General features: G+C 40.0%; 1 protein-coding gene across 1 annotated transcript in view; it reads right to left on the reverse strand.

The window, feature by feature from the left end:
* tmtopsa (teleost multiple tissue opsin a) overlaps positions 1–20,065 on the reverse strand; it is a gene marked incomplete at both ends in the record, with an annotated part of 52,471 nt that extends 32,406 nt beyond the window's left edge. Inside the window, 2 exons of the mRNA XM_079219517.1 lie at positions 11,006–11,334; positions 19,693–20,065. Coding sequence (XP_079075643.1) covers positions 11,006–11,334; positions 19,693–20,065 — 702 coding nt within the window. The remainder of the gene's footprint in view (positions 1–11,005; positions 11,335–19,692) is intronic.
* Between the last annotated feature and the right edge of the window lie 1,152 nt (positions 20,066–21,217).

Below are 21,217 nucleotides of genomic sequence, written 5' to 3' on the forward strand. Positions count from 1 at the left end.
ATTAGTTTTGTCAGATGATAACCATTACCTGATGGTTGTTATCATCTATATTTAATTCATTAATTCCTTGAGTTGAACCAATTTAAATGTTGGTCTTGCTCTGCATGCCAGTGTCTATACAATTTAGGTTCAACCAAATGGCAGCTCCATAACGAGAATCAACCCATCATCTTTGAAAGACAAAAAGCTGACTGTGTTTCAAGAAAGACAAACGAAGTGTGCCGTTGGCTCTGCTTGGGACCTACAAGCAAATTAAGTATCGTGTTTGATTTAATCAGATCACATGGGTCATTTTCAGGCTTGCTATAATAAGGCAGCCTTAAGCTGTGTCCCAATTCAGAGCTTCAAGATTAAATTCAACATCAATTGACGGTCGGTAACTGGCCAGAAACTCAGGTCTTCGCTTTAGAGCCAGTTATGCTACATGCCCATTCAATACCACAACAAATGAGGAAGATGTAGATGGTTTACTGTGGATATTAATCCTACAATTTAATTTAAAACAGGAAAAATAACCAACTGAAAGTAATGTTAATTTAACATCAACAGCATTTTGTAATGTTACACTAACTTGACTTTTTAACTTACATCAGCTTGCTGCTTGCTTGATTTCCTAGTCTGTCCCAACTCTTTTGTTTTTTCTTTATCTGATACACAAACAAATGTAGTTCTCCGTAGCGGAGGTTACTCTTTATTTAGTCATCTAATATTTTGTTAACAAAAGTAACACTGCGTTGTGTTGTTTGCAGCATTCAGTTAAATCTATTGCACACTGATACCTTGTTAACTGTTGTGTTGTGGCAGCCTTTTTAAATACATTAGAGAGAAAATATATCAGTTGACCAAGTCATATTTAAGAGGGTGAACATACATTTGGAAAGGGTGGTAATCACTCAATGGTTTGTCGAATTCATTTCGACAAACCATTGAGTGAAGACGAATGATCCACACCATCCTACATTGACTCTGAATGAAATGTCCTTCAGAATCAGACTAATATATTTAACTACATTCTCCTCCTCAGCATCATTAACCCACTGCCAAGGCTCGTGTTGCAGCGGATGAATAAAACTCACTGTTTCGGATCAAAGATCAGAGTCACTGATCGAATCACAGAACGGATCAGCAAAAAACAAAAAAAGGGAGCAAATATATATATATAAATATATATTTTTTTACAGATTTTAATTGATGATCATTGACGATCCATTTTGGCAGATACAGATAACTTTGTTGTTTGATTATAGCAACTGGTTTACAAGGCCCTCTGAAGTCGGTGTAAACCACCAAAGATTCGAAATGTTATCAATTTACTTTGTGATAGTAATTAATAGTGTTTTTTTCTTCAACGAAAAACACAATTCAAATAAGAAGAAAACATATGATATTTTCATTGATTTTAAATAAATCTTGTCATTAGTAGTTTTAATGATGTATTATTAGAGCTAGTGTAAACAGCTCATAATCCCCCCTCTAATATCTATTTATGTTATGAAAACATCTTCTTCAAACAACTGGATTTATTCAACACTACATTTTACAAGATTACGCATGAACACATTATGGCAACGTTATAATTTGCCTTTGCCCAATACTCATTTTCACTGAACGGACGCATCATAATGTAACTGAAAGGGACCTTTGATGGCCTAAGTCGGGCTGCCACCTTTAGCTCTCCTCCTGTCAATGTTGGTTGTTTACAATGTCATATTATCAGAGATTGGTGACTCGAACAGCATAAATGTCGATGTCCTGATCGTACATTTTACGAAATATTTGCGGATAACAATCGTCAGAAAAACTTTATTTCACACTGTGATGGTATACGTTCAACTGTGTAATTTGCGGTTCACATGCGTGCCAAACCGTGACGGAGGATCTGTACTGATCATGGATCACCGATGGTCCTTTACAGTTTACACCACCCAAGACATGCTGATCTAAATTTTGAGCAGAACTATGGTTGTATAGCGTTTATATGTTGCTGTGCAGACGTAAGAGAGGCTCAAACATGGCACAAGGAATGAACTCAAGAGCGACGCCTATATGCTCATAGTATTTTGAATTTTAAGTAACTAACGTTACTGAGTCAGCAATGCACAAAGGAAAGCCTTTGTTTCATTTACAACATGGACATTTGAGATGATGGGTCAATAAAGCTCTTCCTCTCACCTTGTAGGCAACTTACAGGTTGATCCGAGCTCATGTAAGTTAATGTTGCTAAAACAATGCCATTTGTTCTGTAGAGTCAATTAAAACATGGCTTAAAAGCAAGTGTAATTATACATAATCTTTTAAAACCATCAGAACAGTGCAGTGAACTATGCAATATTCTCAAATATCACCGATGATTCATTATCTTGCTCCTGATTCGGCAGAATGTCAATGAGGGACAGTCACTTGGAACTAGAGATAAAAACAGCTTTTAGTATATTACTTCTACACTTTAATATCACCCAATTTCCAGATTTAATAAATTATGTAAAATAAGTGGTTCTAGGGCTGGCATCAAATGAGCACATCTCAGTTATGAATTAAACTAATGATACATCGTCCAGCCGGCTTTAAAAGGGGGTTTTCAACTCTGAAGGAGTTCAGTTTAACCTCTCTTTTAAAGGCTTGCTCTCAAAGGCAGCACATGCTTTCAGTGTAAATTAGTGTGAGTGTCATGCAACACAGATTTGCACATTTGGATATTTGTAGTTTCTCTGGGCAAACCCACGGCAAACATGACATGTCATTAGATGAAAGTCCTTTCTATGTTTACTAATGATTATTCATGTGCATGCATATATACTTAACTAAGATGTAAACATCTGGTGAAAGAAAATGTGTTAATACCATAATTATATACATCTAGGCTGCACCTGATTCATGATTTAAATGGTCAGAGGTTGAGGTTTCCTAAGATAATAATGGACTCTGACTGGTGGCTTTGGTTTGGGCAGAGTGGCCTGAACTCAACGACCTCTGTGTAAGAGCTGTGCTCTGACTCTGGTCTGACTCTGGAGACGTTCTTGTCTCTGTGGACATAGCTGACCCTTTGAACCATGCGATACGTCAAATAGCATATGCTGATGCAAAGAGGCTCCTCGTGGTTTTAATGCCATATTAACGATGACCACCTTAACTGCTTTAAACATATACAACAGGACTGCAGCTGCTGATGAGCAGATTATAAATTGCACAATTCAAACAAGATTATACAGCCCTCCCACTACATTCAATAATTATCTCAGGTTTTCTAATGGATTTTAGAGATTAGCTGCATTTGACCATAATTTGGAGTTTCATAGCTTGGATGTTAAGTGCAGGCTGCGTGTCATTTGAATATGGCCACAGATTGGTAGGGAGGGGCTGGCAGATGCCAGGGTTCCCCAAGTACTTGAAATGTGCTGCTCCGTTTTGGTATTTCTAGAAGTCAGGCTGGTATTTATTCACACCTTAACCCGAGACATTTGCAATTATTGTTCTCAGGAACCTTAAAGCTTCCATTTTGAAATAAATGTAGTTTTACTGGTTTGAGTCTTTTGTTTTCAACACAATGACTTTTTTGTTTCTATGAAAAATAGCCAAATTTGGGTATATTTTAAAACAATTTATGTATTGTATTTACAGAACAAGTACTGTTTTGTAATAAATACCGTTACCGTGATTTCAACACGTGGCTATAAAGGACCAGGTTCATCCCAAACTGATACAATTTCCAAATAATCAAACACTCACTGGTGGGTTGTTTCATTTACTAGCACAGAAAAAAAGTTCACTCTGCTGGATATTCAACTTTTGTTTCAGGTGGGAACCCATTACCAAATGGAGCATTTGAAGCATACAGCATTCCTAACAAAGGCTTCCTACCTAATTTTGTTTTGCTTGTTTTATATGCAAAAATAACTAATTTGCTTTCAGATGTCAACATCTTTCTCATTGTTGCACAAAAATGGAGATGAGATGCAACCGAGACAACATGGTAAAAAAGATGGATGATGATGGCACAGTGAAAGAGAAAGCATATAAGAGAGCTGGGAGGAAGAGGGCTTAAAAAAAGCAAAAAGGCAAATTAAAAAGATTGAAGCAGTCACTGCAGACAGTGAAATGAGCCATTGTACTGTGTGTGTTGCGCACAGAATAATAAGCCACTGATATGGACAATGAGAGTGAGAATGTATGGAGATGTGAGTGAGAATGAAGAACACACACAAGCTTAGCATAATAGTTCAAAGACTTGTCAAAAGTGGGAAACGTAGTTGGAGATGGATGCTCAGAGGGCAAAGGCAATGTAGAGGAGAAGAAAAACAAGTAAAAAATGAAAGACCAAGCAAGACAATGAGCAAAGACAGGCACTTGTAATAGACAGAGAACAATGGATTCATCCTGCAGCCAGTCTGAGAACTAATTTGTGTTTTAGGCGTGCAGCTTCTGCTGCTCAGCTTTAACCTCTAGCATCTCGCCACTCGCCCACAGAGCCCGAATCAAGCAAGCATGCTGGCAGTTTTCAAGGGTTTCTGGGAAGTGTTTTCACAGCTGTATCTCCTTCTTGTGTGTGTGTGTGTGTGTGTGTGTGTGTGTGTGTGTGTGTGTGTGTGTGTGTGTGTGTGCGCGTGCGTGCGTGTGCACGTGTGTGTGTGTGTGTGCGTGTGTGTGTGTTTGTGTGTGTGTGTGTGTGTGTGTGTGTGTGTGTGTGTGTGCGTGCGTGTGCACGTGTGTGTGTGTGTGCGTGTGTGTGTGTGTGTGTGTGTGTGTGTGTGTGTGTGTTTGTGTGTGTGTGTAATAATTTGTTGTATAGCGGCACATTTGGGGCAACAGGTATTTTTGTAACTGAGAGAGAACTGGTATTATACTGGACTTACAATGCTTGTCCTGGAGTTTCGAAAAGCCTTTCATTATGGCGAGTCGGTAATGTACTCCTGCTGACTCTAAAAACAATTCAAATGAAAGAATCTGCCAGGAAGACATGGCTCTTTGTGAAATGTTGGAAACAGTGTAGACAGTAGTGTGCCCTCCAGATACTCATGTAGCCAGGCAGGTTTGCAACACATGCAGAGGTTCATGCTGTCACTTACCTCAGATCTCGTCCCCCATCGAAAAGGCACAAAGACCAACCAGTGTGAGCGCTTATGCACTTGAGGTGCCAGTTTCTTAGGTACACCGCTGAGGTACACCTAAAGCTAAAACTGATGCACTCTTTATTATACAAGAGCCAGACCATAAACCATTCCTATATTATACTAAGATGTGTTTTTCATATTTAGTCTACGGATAAGTGGACAAAATATTGGAAGTACTTCTCAGTTTATTGAAATACAATTCAACAGTGCCACAGCGTGCAGCCTCCAAAATTATTAGTTAAGTTAATTTAACACATCTTTAAAACTGCTTCAATAAAAATGTAACATTATAACCATTATGAAGGTTTTAGCAGATATTAGACAGCATTAGTTTGAGCTTGGTCTACATATACTTGTTTGAACTGTAACTATTTGTTTGCATGCACATGATGGTTTCCTAACATGTGTATCGCCTGCCTTGACTTGAGCCACAACATCAGTTGGGCGGGCTGACATTTATGGTGGACCAGCTATTTTCACTTTAGAGACAAGCCCCTCACCTGCAAGAACCCAGTAATAAAAATGTCAAATCCCATTTGAATTGATCTTTGTGAGTTGATGTAACTGATTGTGTTAAATGGGCAGAGATCATTTCATAAGATCGCAGGCTCCTGAATTGAATCGTATTGATATCATATTGCATATTGCGCCAGACTTTGTGATTTCAGAAAATATTGTGTCGTTGTCCCAATAATCAATATAATATGGTATCGTGATGAAACTCATGATTTATACCCTTAATACTTTTGCAGATGCCAGCAAAGTAGGTGGAGGTACAAGTGTAATTTCTTAATCCAACCTGCACCATCTAATTTGCATTGAATTCCCCCTCTAGTGCGCTCCCTGCCTATTTTTGGGAAATATGATAGCAGGTCATGAAGTTGGGCAAAATAAATCTGCTCGTGACCAATGAAATTCACTCATGACCAGTGCAAGGTCAGTGCATCTGATGTGGGCCAGAACAAAATTAGGGCCCCAGCAGTCACAGTAGGTTTCTCTCCCCTCCTCCCCTCCTTTTCCTCCCTTCATCTCTCTGCCTCCTTCACTTCCCCTTGATATCTTCATCTCTCTCCCTCTCTCCAGCTCTACATATCTCTGTCACACAGCCATGTTGAGGAAATATTGTAGCACTTGAGAGTACCGGTAGGAATCTGCAGGAATATAGTATGAGTCATACAAAATTCAGAACAAGAGTAAAGATGTTGAGACAAGTAAGGGAACTGCTGGTTATCAAACCAAATGCTTTCAACCAAAGGCTGATTGAAGGAAATATTCTGGACACAGGGTCTTTGGGTTAGGGAATCTAATGGGTCTGAGGATTCATGATTTGACCCAACCCAGTTTATCAAAGCCATGGGCCATCACTTCAACCATTTAATTATGCTTTCTGACCTCTGGCAGCAACGCAATAAATTATTAGGTAACCAAAGTGGGTGAGATACCAAATTATATAAAAGTACTTCAAATCAATTCGAAGGACATCATACGAAAATATAGCCTAGTTTTGTATAATATGCCTTTGTGGTCAAAAACTGTGCTCCATCAAAAATTATGCTATTGTTGATTACATTTTATTTAATTTGTCAGCAGATTTTACTGCATGGTGAGATGGCCTGTTGATAATAGTAGCGTGAAAGTTGTTATCAGAAGAATAGCTGTACCTTGTAAATAACAAATTATTTTGGCATGTCACATATTAGCACAGGCTGATTTTGATTAATTCGAACTATCACCCTTGTTGAGACACTAACTAGCAACAAGGCACATAATGTATGTATACTCGAGGCCAAAGGCATTAAACAATAATCTGTTTTAGAATGTTCCCTGACTAAAGAGTCTGTGAAGGGAGAAACTCCTCTTTCAGAGATCCTGTCTTCTGCACTGATAGTCCTCAATTTCCAATCACAGAGAAATGAAAGGAGATGACAACACTGACAGACTCTTACAAACATGCGCAAGCAAGCAGAGATGAGCTCAGCTTGTATGGCTGTCTTTACTTTTCCTGTCCATTTCTGTTACTGTACAAAAAGTCACATTCAAAGCTTCAGTTAAGGTTTTGGAATGTCTGCCATCAAATTTCCTAACCTCATCTTCCTAATTGTGGCTAGCCGATATGAAATGCAACTCAGGATGCTGTTAGATTAATGCTTACTTTGCATGGCAGCTGGATTTTTGGGTTGTCTCAAGATCACAGGAGAATCGCGAGATCACATATCACGCAAAATTCCATCTAGTCAGGCTTGTAGCGTTTGTTGCCAGTAAGCCAGAGCACGTACCAATACGTGTCCCGTGAGGAGCTGCTGGCAGCTCCGGCCGGGGCTTAATATGTTTTCCACTACTGGCTTATAGAAGAGTTAGATTGACAAACGGTTCATCCAATCTCCAGCCACATATTTTTTTGAAAGTGCCTGCCCTTTTCCAAACGGTTTAGGCTTCCCAGGTGGTTCTGTGTAACAAACCATCTGCTGGTTCGGGTTAGATTGCTGCGAGGCCACCCCGTTACTACAGGTGCGTGATCGCTTTGTGTGCGGCGGGCGAGAGGGCATACTGTTTTTTTAACCTCAGTGAAATTGTTGTTGTTGAAAGGTTAAACACCAACACAAATGGATTGCATTGGAATAATTGATTATATAAAAACATGTTATGAATTATGGAAGTGATCTATTTTTCTCCAGAAAACACATTGGAGTTAATGGGAATTTTTGGGAGCGTTCCTAAATGGCCAACACAGAAATCTATGGTAGCACTTTATAATAACTACACACTTTTTAGCATTAGTAAAGCATGAATAAACACTTAATTAATCATTTATAAAGCATTATTCCAACATGAATACTCATTAGTAACTCATTTATAAACACAGTTATACATGTTTCATTCTTGATTAATAAGCTTGGGTTTCATACTTTATAAATGATGAAACCCAAGCTTATTAATCAAGAATGAAACATGTATAACTATGTTTATGAATTGCATACTAATGAGTTACTAATGAGTGTTCATGTTGGAATAATGCTTTATAAATGATGAATTCAGTGTTTATTCATGCTTTACTAATGCTATATAGTGTGTACTTATTATAAAGTAAAGTGCTACCAAATCTATTTCTACAAATAGTATAGTATGAATAGCATTAGTTGTTGTATCTGCAGCTGTGTAGAAATACTAGGTTTTAACAGGATTAAGAGACATACAAAATAAAATCTATTCAGTACAGCCCAAACTAAAAACCACCAGCAAGCATTTGATGGAGATGATGATGCATAGTTTAACGGAACAAGGAGCACATTTTCACATCATGGCAAGGTAACACATTGAACTAAAGTTAACTGATAAAGGGGCAGTTGGCCAATAATTTCTCATATGATGTAGAGAGCCACATCCTAAACTGAACGTCAGAGTTGCTCTCTGTCTCCCCTCAGCTCTCATGGTTGGTTGTATAGGGAATCACATGCAGCACATTAACTTGGATCAAATCCCAACTTGATTTTGACTTCCCCATGTGAACAGCTCTATTGAGTGGCACATTATGAGATAGGGGAGTTTAACTTTTGTATGGAAAAGTTGCTCAACTGCTTTTACATAATGTGACAGGAGAACTATATCCTTTACTTTACATAGCAATGTCAGTGGGAGAAGAACAACCCCCGAAGCACGACCAGTCATTAAAACGAACAAAGATAAAGGATGCACATGTACTCCTGCACAAAGAAGAGATAAAAGATGAAAAAAGGGGGCAATGAAGCTGAAGCAGACTTATAATAGATGTATAAAAGAGTGTAAGAGAGTCTGGAAGAAAGTGAGAAAGACAGGTAGGTAAAGGCTGACAATGACAGAGAGAGAAAGAGAACTAAACATTATTATGTTCCTTCGTCTCCTTCTTAATCTATTTAAAGAACTGTGTGTTTTCTGATGAGGAAACACAGCAAATAAATAAAGTGTGAGAAAGGACAAAAGAAGAACAAAGTGAAACAAACTAAAGAAAAATGATAAAGAAGGAGAAAAATTCGTTCAAAAGGCCAAAGACAGGGGGATCACAACTAATTGTGTATTGGTAAAGAAATGATGCTCACACAGTCTGAGGGAGGTGTGTGTGTGTGTGTGTGACTCTTCCAGTCTATATATAAAGGCAGAGTCACACATGCGTGAATGCAGGTGAGAACCCACCAACTGCCGAAGATGCTTTCTTCGCTACAAAAAGCGAATCTGTTCACGCCCCTCTGCTCCCATTGAATGGAAGTGAATGGGAAGCAAATAAAGGAGGTAAAATTCTAAATGCAGAAAATAGCACCACATTTTATGTGTAGGCCTTATGTGTGTATAGAAAATTACCGTCATAACCATTATTAGCTTTGCTATAAAACAGCTGTTTGAATGCAGCTGCCGGTTTTGGTTAACTGGTTCTCAGTTTTCAGAAAATAAAGGTTTAACTGCCAAAGAACAGTGGACAGAGCACTCACTGTAGGTTTTTATGTGCATATATTCAGCTTTGAAAATTAAATTGAATCTGGGTATCGAAACTAAATTGATTTGGCTCGGCTGTTTATTTTCAGCAATATTAGGCAATATTATAAGAAAACAGTCCATAAACTTTCATTGTTATGCCGATGACTCAATTATATCTATCGATCAAGCCAGATGAAACCAACCAGGTCGCTAAACTTCAAGCATGTCTTAAAGACATAAAAACCTGGATGACCTGCAACTTCCTGCTGTTAAACTCAGACAAATCTGAAGTTATTTTACTCGGCCCAGAACACCTCAGAGATCAATTATCTAATGATAATGTTTCTCTGGATGGCATTGCTCTGGCATCTAGCACCACCGCAAAGAATCTCAGAGTTATCTTTGATCAGGACTTATCCTCTATCTCCCACGTAAAACAAATCTCAAGGACTGCCTTTTTTTCACCTACGTAACATTTAAAAAATACGGCACATCCTGTCTCAAAGTGATGCAGAAAAATTGATTCACGCATTTGTTACTTCTAGACTTGATTATTGTAACTCCTTATTATCAGGCTGCTCTAATAAGTCTCTTACATCTCTCCAGTTGATCCAGAATGCTGCAGCTCGTGTACTAACAAAAACTAAGAAAAGAGATCACATTACTCCTGTATTATCTGCTCTCCACTGGCTTCCTGTAAAATCAAGAATCAAATTTAAAATCCTTCTCCTCACCTACAAAGCACCTCTGTGCTTTCTCGCCTCAAGTTTCCAGGGTTCGGTGCTTTGTCTGGAGCCGGTCCTGCCCCCTGCCATGCGGCCCTGCTGATTCCCCCCCTCTCTATCTCCTTCTGGGATATGTACGCTTATTTTAGCTCTTATTTTAGTTTTGTTCACACTACTGAGGGAACTATCTGGTTCACCAGCTAGTACGTTGGTTTGGTGCTGTACAAGCAGTATACTAAGGGGTTTTAGGGTTGAAAACCGCTGACTGCAGCTGATGGTAATGCAGTTTTATGAGTGAATCGAAACATTACAGTTGCTGGATGTAAAACCAAAACAATGAGCTGAAAGATGCCACTGCACAGAGCAGAGAGGAACTGTCGGATAATGGATCTCCGTGCATTTATATTTTTTACCCTTTTTATTATTGTGTTGCACTGGATCACCCTGTGTGGATGTGAATAGGTGAATGAGAGGCAAATTTTAAAGCACTTTGGGAAAAAGCACTATATACTAAGTTCAGCCATTTATTTACCATTCACCTAGTTTCAAGACTATAAATGAAAAACAAGGGAATATATTTAGATTTGTACGTGTCTGTGATTGCTTTTTGGTTTTAGTGTTGAAAGTCTTGTCTCAGGTCACCTTTAACACGACAGCCGATATTGATGGAGAACTATTCATCTGTGCAAATACTGCAGGTTCTTCCCCGTCCTCGTATTTTCTCACCTGTCTGATGGCACACAGAAGCTTCCCATAGCAGTACACGATCACCAGGAACGGCACAATGAGGCAGAAGACAAACAGGCAGATGATGTAGGATATGCTATTCGCCGTCTTGGCCGTCCAGTCGACAGAGCAGGTGGTCCCAGGACCCTCTGGGCCATAGTGGCTCCAGCCAAAGAGAGGCGGCACAGTCCAGATGAGGGAGTAGACCCAGGACAGGGTGATCCCCAGGGAGATCTTATGGTAGTTGGAGGAGTCCGCCTCAGTAGGCGCCACCATGGTGCTGTATCGCTCATAGGAGAGGACAGCCAGGGAGATCAGGGAGACAATGCCTGCAGGGTGGACAGGGCACACACATACAGAGGTAACCATTCCATGCAGTACACATTCAGTCACACAGCATGTATAAACAGGAGTTCAATTCAATACACAAGCTAACATAACATCGACACGAAATTTCCCCTTGGGGATTAATAAAGTATATATTTATTCATTCATTCCTAACACTGAGCAGGTATGTTCTTTCTTTTTATATCCTGACTACTGTGCTTCACATGTAATGGGGCCATCAAATGGAGAGAAAAATTCACTGCCTGTCCAAATATTTAGCTATTCTAGCGAGGAATAAATGCACAGTCACTGTAATAGAAACAAAAGTGCAGCTAAAAGGAGTAATTCATTATTAACTTAAAAGAAACGACATGTTATGATTTTATAAAATAATGCCAAAGTAAAATTTGCAGCATGATAAAACTATAGCAAAAGTGATCGTGCGATCATCAAATATTTTCTTTCAGCCACGGGTGCTTGCAGCAGATACACTCTGATGTGATTCATAAACAGTGGCAATACCTGTTGTGTCTCTGCATGACAGAAACAATGTGGTGAAACACAACACAGAAGATTTTGAGAAGCTCTCTTATCTTTCTCTCTCTTAGCCTTTCTTTCTCAGTATGTCAGAGGCACAGCAGCAAGAACCTGGAGCTCAGTGACTCTAATGTTGACCCTCAGTTTTATATCCTGTTTGCTATTTGGTTCGAAGCTTTTATGATCCACAAGGCCGTGCTTCATGCCTATTGGTTTTAAGCTGCAACGAAGCAAAGCTGAACTGGAAGCTCTTTTAACACTTTAAAATCCCACCTATTTTTAGGTCCTCGAAAATTGCATACCCAAACTAAAAAGGGTGTGTCTCTGCAACCACTATTTGAATAATTTTGGTTATAATAAAAGGCTACACATGTGAGATTTTGTTCAGATGTGTACATATCAGTATATATGTTACTGGTTAAGAGTAAATGAAGATGACACAAAAAAAGGACTTTTAGGATGAATATTTCTTTGAAATGATGCAGCTGTAAGGTCTAAAGCTCTCCCAACTCATATCACAATATGTGAACATTCTCTCTGCAAAGTTTGACTTTGATAAAGTGAAGCAGAACAAAGTTAAAGAAAATTCAGGTGACGACAAAAAAAATTGCATTTGGGCACATTTGTGCACATCTGTGACATTTAATTTTGTTCATGTACCAAACCATATATTTCACTTGTATATTACTTATGGTGTTCAATACATCCAAATACAGCAGTTTGGGGCTTTGATTCATAAAACAAGCTATGATTTACAGTTTTATATAACAATCGCTCAGTCTTCCCCCCTAGGGGGATGGGTTTTTAAGGAGGCAATCCAGGCCTTTAAATGAGGTGCGACGCCGTGGCTACTCAGCACGATCAATGGATGAAGGGGAAAAGGGAGGAGTAGAGGGGAAAACTAGGAATGTAAACAAATGTAGCTCTGTGATTGAAGATGATGGTTCTGCAGAGGGTTTTTTGTGTCTGTCTGTGTGCAAATATATTAAACACACTGCATGTGACCCTGACTGAGTCTCTTTGGCATAGTGTGGTATGCTTGTTGCCTCCAGATATTGCGCTGATGTTGCTTTTTCTGCACAACCGGCTTAACTTCTGGCTTTTCTTAGTTCTGTTACTGCAATATTACAAACTCAAGACAGTTTTACAATAACCCACTTGTTTCTTTTTAATCTCAGCTGACTGACTCTTAGCAACCATCCCAAACATAATTCCCAGATCATTTGACAAAAGTTCATCTGAGTTATTCTTCATCTGCCCTCAGGAGAACAGTCTTCTCACAACAGGTGGCCTGGCTGATGTCAAGCTAAAATTCTAGTGATAGCATGTTTACAGCAAGGTCTACATAAACACACAATAGGGATTGCACCTGTATTGAGAGTCAACAGTGGCAAGGCACTATGAATGTAACGACAGCAAAAACACTCCATTTGAAAGTGATATTGGCAAAGAAAACTATTTTAGTGTGGATCGGTCACATCTGGCCAACACTGGGACCATTTTATAAGGTCAGAATTGGACCCACGGATCCATTCGAGTGTATCGGATCGGTGCATTCCTAACGATGTGAGCAAGATTTCCTGATGTATAAAATAACTGACAAAACCCACATTGGGAGCATGTGGTGTAGCCCTTCTCTGAGATGAAAGACTGATAAAATCTAGTATAAGTGGAGCCAAATCAAATCCCACTTTCTCAAAATGGCAAACGCTAATTAGCAGCGCTCGCCTATGACCGACGCACAGAGGCATCACAATTTAATTCTGTAAATCAACATGTTGCTGCACCAATTGACAGCAACCTTTTGCCGTTAGGCTCTGCATACATGTTGTCTTTGATTATGATGTATCCCCTTTTAATTGAAAACTTCATTATCACTTAATCCCATCACATGTCCACCCTCTTGATGAGAATAGTTATTTTCCTTGTTACACAGTGAATGGCTGACAAGCCTTTATTAGAGGCAATGTAATATAAGGAAAGACATGCAAACAACTTTACAGCTTAATACCATCTTAAATCACACATCACCTTCCATCCATCTTCTAGCCCTCTGGCAGCAGCTGATTCCAATATTTCCAAATGAAAGATATTTGATCTGATAGTCTGAAATAAAGAAAAAAGAAGGAACATCTTTGTTCTGCTGTCTCTGTGATGTGCACTCACTGTTTGTCTCATTTGTCTGTTTGAAAGCATCCTGATCGGTATAACTTGTCTGATACCGTATATCCAAGAAAAGACAGTTTGAATGAAAAACACAGGATCAAATGAAGCTGTGTTAGCTCTGTAAATCCCAGGGTCTTTTCCCTCAGTCATCACAGGTACACAGAACTACTGTAACAACAGTAACGGGTGGAAAAAGAGATCCAATGGCAAATGTCTGACCAGCAGTAAAGATGACTGCCCTGGCAAATATTATCCACACGTACTAAGACGATCATTCTCACTATCGTCCGACTCAAGCCAGACAGCCATCACCCAAAACATATTCTTATCTCTGCTGAAAGAGTCTCTGCTTTATTGCCCTATTAATTACTCTGGCTCATTAGCTGGCCTGCTCACTCTGACCTTTATGGTGGAGCAGCATTGTTCTGCTTGCTTTGTGCCTATTGAGACGTCTTCTTAGCGTCGCAACAAATCAACACCACACAGGCCAGGTGTTACCTGTGCCTGCATGATGCACATATATATGCGTGTACTTTGTTCAAGCATTTCTGTGCCTGCATCTGCACTGAGGTTGTGTGTGAGTGTACGTGCAGGAGAGCAATCTATGCAAGGTTAACCCAGTGACTGTGTGTAAAATCCACTTGAGGCAGGAAGAAGCAGCCAACAGTATGCAGGAACATGTAGACCTGATGCCAAATAAACACAGAATAAAGATATTCTCCTGATCCTCCACATTATGAGAAGACAATAAAAGTTCAGTGAGATAGTGAGGAAAATTCAAAGAGGCGGGCAGAAGAGGTGAAGCGGCTAAATGGATGCCAGGAGGCTGACGGCAAAAGGAAGAGTACAGGGTGGGTTGTATTGGTGCCCACACACGCGTCTCCACAAATTGTCTTCAGTTTGTGCTCTTGGCATAAAGTAAAAGCGAGGGGTCTGAAATTAGCAGTCATTCAAATATCTAAGACGTCATGTGCTAAAAGCAAAAAGTTTAAAGCATTGTCATGAGGGAGCAGGAATACAATGTCCCAACACCAAGCTAACGATGTGTTTTGTCATTGACAGTTACCCTCTAATTTGAAAGAACATCGATCATTCAGAAAAGCTTCATAGAGATTTGGTGAAGACTGACACTGTCACTTTGTCATAGCTGCTCCCAGCATTATCCATTTCAATAACAAATGTCACTTTTCCTTTCTCCGACCATCCCTTACTCTTTCTTCGACTCTGTTTTTATGAGCCCATTGAGGAATTACTCATCCATAACCAATGGAGGTTCTAATGATGTCTTCAAGCCATCTCTCTCTCTCTCTCTCTCTCTCTCTCTCTCTCTCTCTCTCTCTCTCTCTCTCTCTCTCTCTCTCTCTCTCTCACTTCCTGAGAATAAATTGCCTCCTTGTGGATGTCAGTGTTCATCAGATGGTGGGTGCTAAATCTCACACGCTAGATTTATTTACAGTGGGGTTAACGAGACAGCGGATACAATCAGAATCCATCCAGATGCTGAAAAACATTTGAGTCTTGCTTTATTTTCTGCCATGTGACTGAAATAAAGTTATCCTGTTTTGGAAATTGCCAATTCATCCCAGAGGAAGTGGAAGTATCTTTTGTGAGTCTGTTTTCAATTTAAACGTATGATGGTTTCAAGATGCTCTTAAGTTAAGGACAATTCAATTTAGTTAGGTTGAACATACTGTGTGAAAATTCAAGCAATAGATCAAGGAAAGCAACAGGTTGGCCTGGTGAGAGAAGCCAGGGGGGATTTGTGCGCTGCATAAATCTGACTAACTGATTGTAATGTCAAAGTGTTTATTTCCTTTCTTTGCTGTATGGATTACTTAACTGCAGTGGCGGCTGGTAGATTTTTTTTTGGTAGGGCCATCTAATCAATTTCAGCAAACATCCCAGTATGATTAAATGCAAAACAAATGGTATTAAACACACATTACTACTTTGCAGTTAGATATTTAACATTTATTCCAACACTTTGACATCCTAAGGTCATCTTATTAATACAATTCAGTATATTAATATATATATACATATATATATATATATATATATATATATATATATATATATATATATATCATATAGATAAGTGGTCCTGCACTTGACTGATGATTTCAAATGTATTGATAAATTCCTAAAACCAACATAAGAGCTGTGTACAAAGGCACAACAATGATAATTATGTTTCCTTACTCCTCGTTTGCATTAACAGCACACACACACACATAGAGCCAACACTTACGCACATTTTCTTAAAACATTACAACTTTAACTAACCTTGTGCCTCTTCGGGGGAGTGGCAATACCGTTACTGTTTCTAATTTGTATACAAAACTGACCATATTCTCCATAGCTTTTCGACATTAAATCCGCAAACAATGCGACTTCCTTTTAAACTCTGCGAGCTGCCTTCAAAATGAAAGCATCTCATCTTAAAACACACAAGAGACAAGAACGATAGACGAGAAAGAGAGACAAGAACGAGAGACGAGAACGCACGTTTGGGCCAAAGCATTTTGGCCCGAAGCTGAATCTATTTTAGAGCGCTGATTGGATAAATTGTATGTCACTCATTTATATCTTTAATCAGCAATTGGCTGAGATGATTCTTTGACCCGCCTCTCGCAGATATCCTGTTTTACAAATAGGATATCTAGGGCCTCCTGACCCCTCCCATGACTGAAAGCGACAACCATTACAGAGATGCAAAACTACACCACAATAAGCCACAAAATGACAATGAAGAAATGCAAAACTTCTAGTAAGACAGAAAACGACTACAATGAGACATAAAATAACTATGAAGCGATTTGAAGTAACCACAAAGATGCAAAACTGCCTCAAAGTTGAAAAACAACTACAAAGAGACACTAAATAATCATCAAGAAATACAGTATGAAACAACCTAAGACTTACAAACCAACCACAAGTAAATGCAAAGGGCAACATAGAGGGTGACCCTTTCAGTGTGGGTGTCTGGACCCAAGAGGTAGGGGGCAGTTGACATGTCTTTATCCAAGGGCCCACACTCACAATATATTGTCCATGTTCTGCTGCCAATGTACAGATACACAGTCCCAAGAGTGACAGGGGTGCAGGCAGGTAACATAAACAGCTGTTATCTTTTGACCCTTTAGTTTTTTACTTGTGTTTCCCAGTTGCTTGAAGTTGAGTTGTTTGAAAGAATAGTCCCACATTGAACTTCTCACAACAAGGTCTGTGGGAGGATAGATTGATTTATTCTAGACATTGTTTGCCAGATACAGCGCTACTGTGCCCGCATGAAAATACCCATAAAACAGGAAATAACTCGCCATTTGAAATATTAATATGCACGTCTTTCTCTTACAGCGACAGTTCGCCCAAAAATCTAAAATTCATATTTCTCACCTCACCTGCATGCGCTATTTATCAGTCAAGATTGTATTGGTGTGAGTTCGTTTTGGAGATATTGCCCATATAAATGTCTGCCTTCTCTCCAATGTAATGGGACTAAATGGCAGTTTAATAGGAACTATTTCAAGGTCTGTGGATTATCTTGAGTAACTGGGTCTTGAATTCCGGAAAGAGACATTGTCGTTGAGATTATTAAAGTGTGCTGTCTGTTGGCAGGATACAATTTGACCATTTATACAATTCTGATGCAGTGAATTTGATATATAAACTGAATCTTCTGACATCTGTTTTTAGGCGCCTTCAGTCAAGCATACTGTTCAGTATGAACAGGAGAACTCTGAGGGCTTATGGATCCGACTGCAACCAACCAATAACAGACTATTGAAGTAAAACATAGTTTATTAACTATCTCTTCTGTCAGATTTGTTTCTCTCAAATTCTGCAACAATTAGTAAAAGTGGTTAGTTTCAAATCATGGTTTGCCCAATATTCTTTGATTGGATCTGGAATATGTAGCAGAGAAAATGTAACATGTTCTGTCAAAGAGGGGAGATATTAGCTGCCTCGCCTTCAAATGTAGTTTTGGATGCCTTGGAAAGCTTTAAGGTAATATTGGGACTGTAAACAAAAACGCCTGTTCATTAAATAACTTTAAATCAGGCATCAGGCCAATCGCTCCTGATGATAGAACAAGGTATGCATTCATTCTGCAAATTAGTCTTCTTTTGAGTTTGGCATCAAATTGATTTCATCCAAATTACTCAATTGAAGCTTTATTAGATGCAGTTCTCAGGGGAAGCAAATATTATAATATATGTTATGTTCCTAAATAAAAAACTACTTATTTGCAACTTTAACATAGCACCCTTGGCCTTCCAAAAATTAACACTAAGTTGTTTTGTTCACCCTCAGCATCCCAGCCTGGTCCGGTTCCAGCTGAAATAAGCAAGTGCCTTATTCTCAGTTGCATCATTGTGCACCATTTGCCTCGATATCAGCACTCCTAACTAAGCCAATGTAGACGACGGAGTCCCCTCACTCATTACAGATTCTCCCCGGGTGATTTTCTTCTGCAACTAATGCTGCTGATGCACCTGCCACAGCCTGCTCGTGGACTGAGACGTGCATTGTCCCCACAGCCCGCCAGAGACCTGCACGGGCAGCTACATGAACAGTGATGAGGCTCCCCTTCGGGCACAGACACTCAACTATGGTAACAAGCATTTAGCGGTCATTTAATAGCAGCATAGCAGACTGCACATTGTTTCATTTGCAATACGTGCACCATCCACATCACACTGACAGTCCTGCATGACAGGTGTTCAAAGCTCCTAATGACATTTGAACAAATGACTATAAGCGCTGAGACCAAAATATGCTTCCCTAAATACCCCCGGCAATTGTATGTCATGAAAATGCATGCACGTGAAGCTGTGGCTGGATAGGATTCAACAGTCTGTCATGCAGCCCCAACCGGAGATAATGACCTGTATACTGCACCATAAAGAGCCACACAAGACTCTTTTTTACAACTCATCACTTGGACAAAACCAGCATGCGCATGATTTATCTGGGATCGCTGTAAGCATACGATCCGCAACATCGCTCCACACTGAACCGAACAACAATGATAATATATTACGCGCCTTTGCCAATACCTTAACGATCTCTGTGATTAAAGACTGCACGAAGAGCACATCCAAAATCAAGAGAAAGAAAGAGAGAAAATGAGGGGAAGAAAAGACATTGTTCAAGTATGCAGAGATGAAAACCCGATAGGTTTCATGTTGTCGAATCTGGTGCAATGAGGATTTATTTTCTTCTTCTTCTTCTTCTTCTTCTTCTTCTTCTTCTTCTTCTTCTTCTTCTTCTTCTTCTTCTTCTTCTTCTTCTTCTTCTTCTACCTTAACCCTCATTATTTGATTCGTATGGGCTATGTTGATTTTCATGCTTTTCTCTACAAGTTTAATAAGAAAGACGCAGTGTGCACATCGCAACATTGGTTATAAGAAATTATTTTCCAATGTTGTTTTCCTAATTTTTCCTAAATCTTTCATTTCAACCTCCGAAATAAAGCTTAACACCATGTACTCTGACAAGTGCAGTGGGAAGGATCCATCCATACAACGCACCATCATTCACATCACAACCACAGCTGACATTTAAAAAAATACAGTAATCTACAAATGTAACATGATACACCAAATCAAAACGTATGACCATCGCCTCCTAGGTTCCGTATTTCTACTCACCAAAGAGGGAGTTGGCAAAGCCGTACCACACGCATCCGCCTTCTCCTATGAGCCACCTTCCCTGCGTGCTGGCAGCAAAGCTGAACGGTGTCCCCAGTACGCACACCAGCAAGTCGCTGATGGAAATGTTAATCAGGAGCAGGTTTATGGGCGACCGCAGCATCTTGTAGCGGCAGAAGAGCACGAGCACCAGTAAGTTGTTTATAAGTCCCAAAGTGCCGATGATGCCCAGGCACACAGCCACGACCAGGTTCCCTGTCGGGGTGAGGGTGCTCCGGTGCGAGCCTCCCCTCAGGTGCCCTTCCCCGGCTGCGGCACACAGAGCACTGTTGACCCCTGCGCAGCCGCTCAGGCTCACGTTGGACACGATCATCGCAGTCCGGTGGCACACTGGGTGACCGCGGCGCACAGCTCGGCAGCTAATATGGCTTCTTTTGTTGTTGTTAGTGTGTGGAAAAACTATGTAAAGAAAAACTGTCGCTGGTAGCCAGCAACACTTGTTGCTGTTAGAAATGGAAAATGGGAAAAGCAGAGCCAAACAGGAATGAGGGACAATACAAAGTTGTGTTTGTGAGGATGTACAAACTTTGTTCAGTTCAGGGAGAGAGAGGGGTGTTAGAAATGTAAAGAAAAAACAAACGAACAAACAAAAACTTTGGGTTAGTCTTTGCTCCACCGTGTGGCACACTCTCACTCTTTGCAGAGGCGCTCCTGTCTCTCACACAGGCACTTTTCCTCTTTGTCCGTATTTAAATCACTGTTGCCCGCTCTCCAGCAGCTGCCGTCTGAGCTGAGGGGGGCGGAGCACGCTGGTGGTTCAGCGTGGGAGAGAGCAGCATGTAAGTCTTGCGGCACACCAATCCGACGATCGTCATGTGGCTCAATTAACGTACTGCGCGGTCAACCCGCTGTGCTCAGAGCTCCATTAAAAAAGTCCAACTAAAAGTTTCAGAAGCTGTCATCTCTCTCCTAGTGCTGCTTTAAAGTCCACCGAGCACGTATTGATGCGCGGCGCTGTCCGCGGTGCTGCACACGGTCTCTGAGGGGCGAGTCAAAGCAGTGGCTGCTCCACTAATCAAATGTATTCTAGTTCGTCTGTATTTATATTGCTGTACGGAAATACACATTATGCATTATTTTGGCACAGCCTACGAATATGTTGCTGTGCTTTTAGTAGGCTCAAGGAAATGAGGTGTTGACTCATTGTCTAGATTTTGCTACACACATAACTAATCTCTATTTATTGTTGATTAGACCAGAGGGTGGCGATGAGGTCATTTTAGAGCATTGAGTAACACTTGGTAAAGCAGAAGTAAACTCAGCATGACTGGGCTGTCAAGTCAATTTTATACATATCCCAAAATCACAAATGTGCCTCAGGAGGCTTTGCAATCTGTCATATAGATATAGCGGTGTGGACATTTGACATGTACGGTGATTTTTTTTTCCACAGAGGAAATCAATTTAAGCAGGTTTTCCGCTTTTCGACGGCTTTTGTATTTTCTGTTTTGGTTGATTCTATCTG

This window comes from Taurulus bubalis (assembly GCF_910589615.1).
Source record: "Taurulus bubalis genome assembly, chromosome: 1".
Lineage (NCBI taxonomy): Eukaryota > Metazoa > Chordata > Actinopteri > Perciformes > Cottidae > Taurulus > Taurulus bubalis.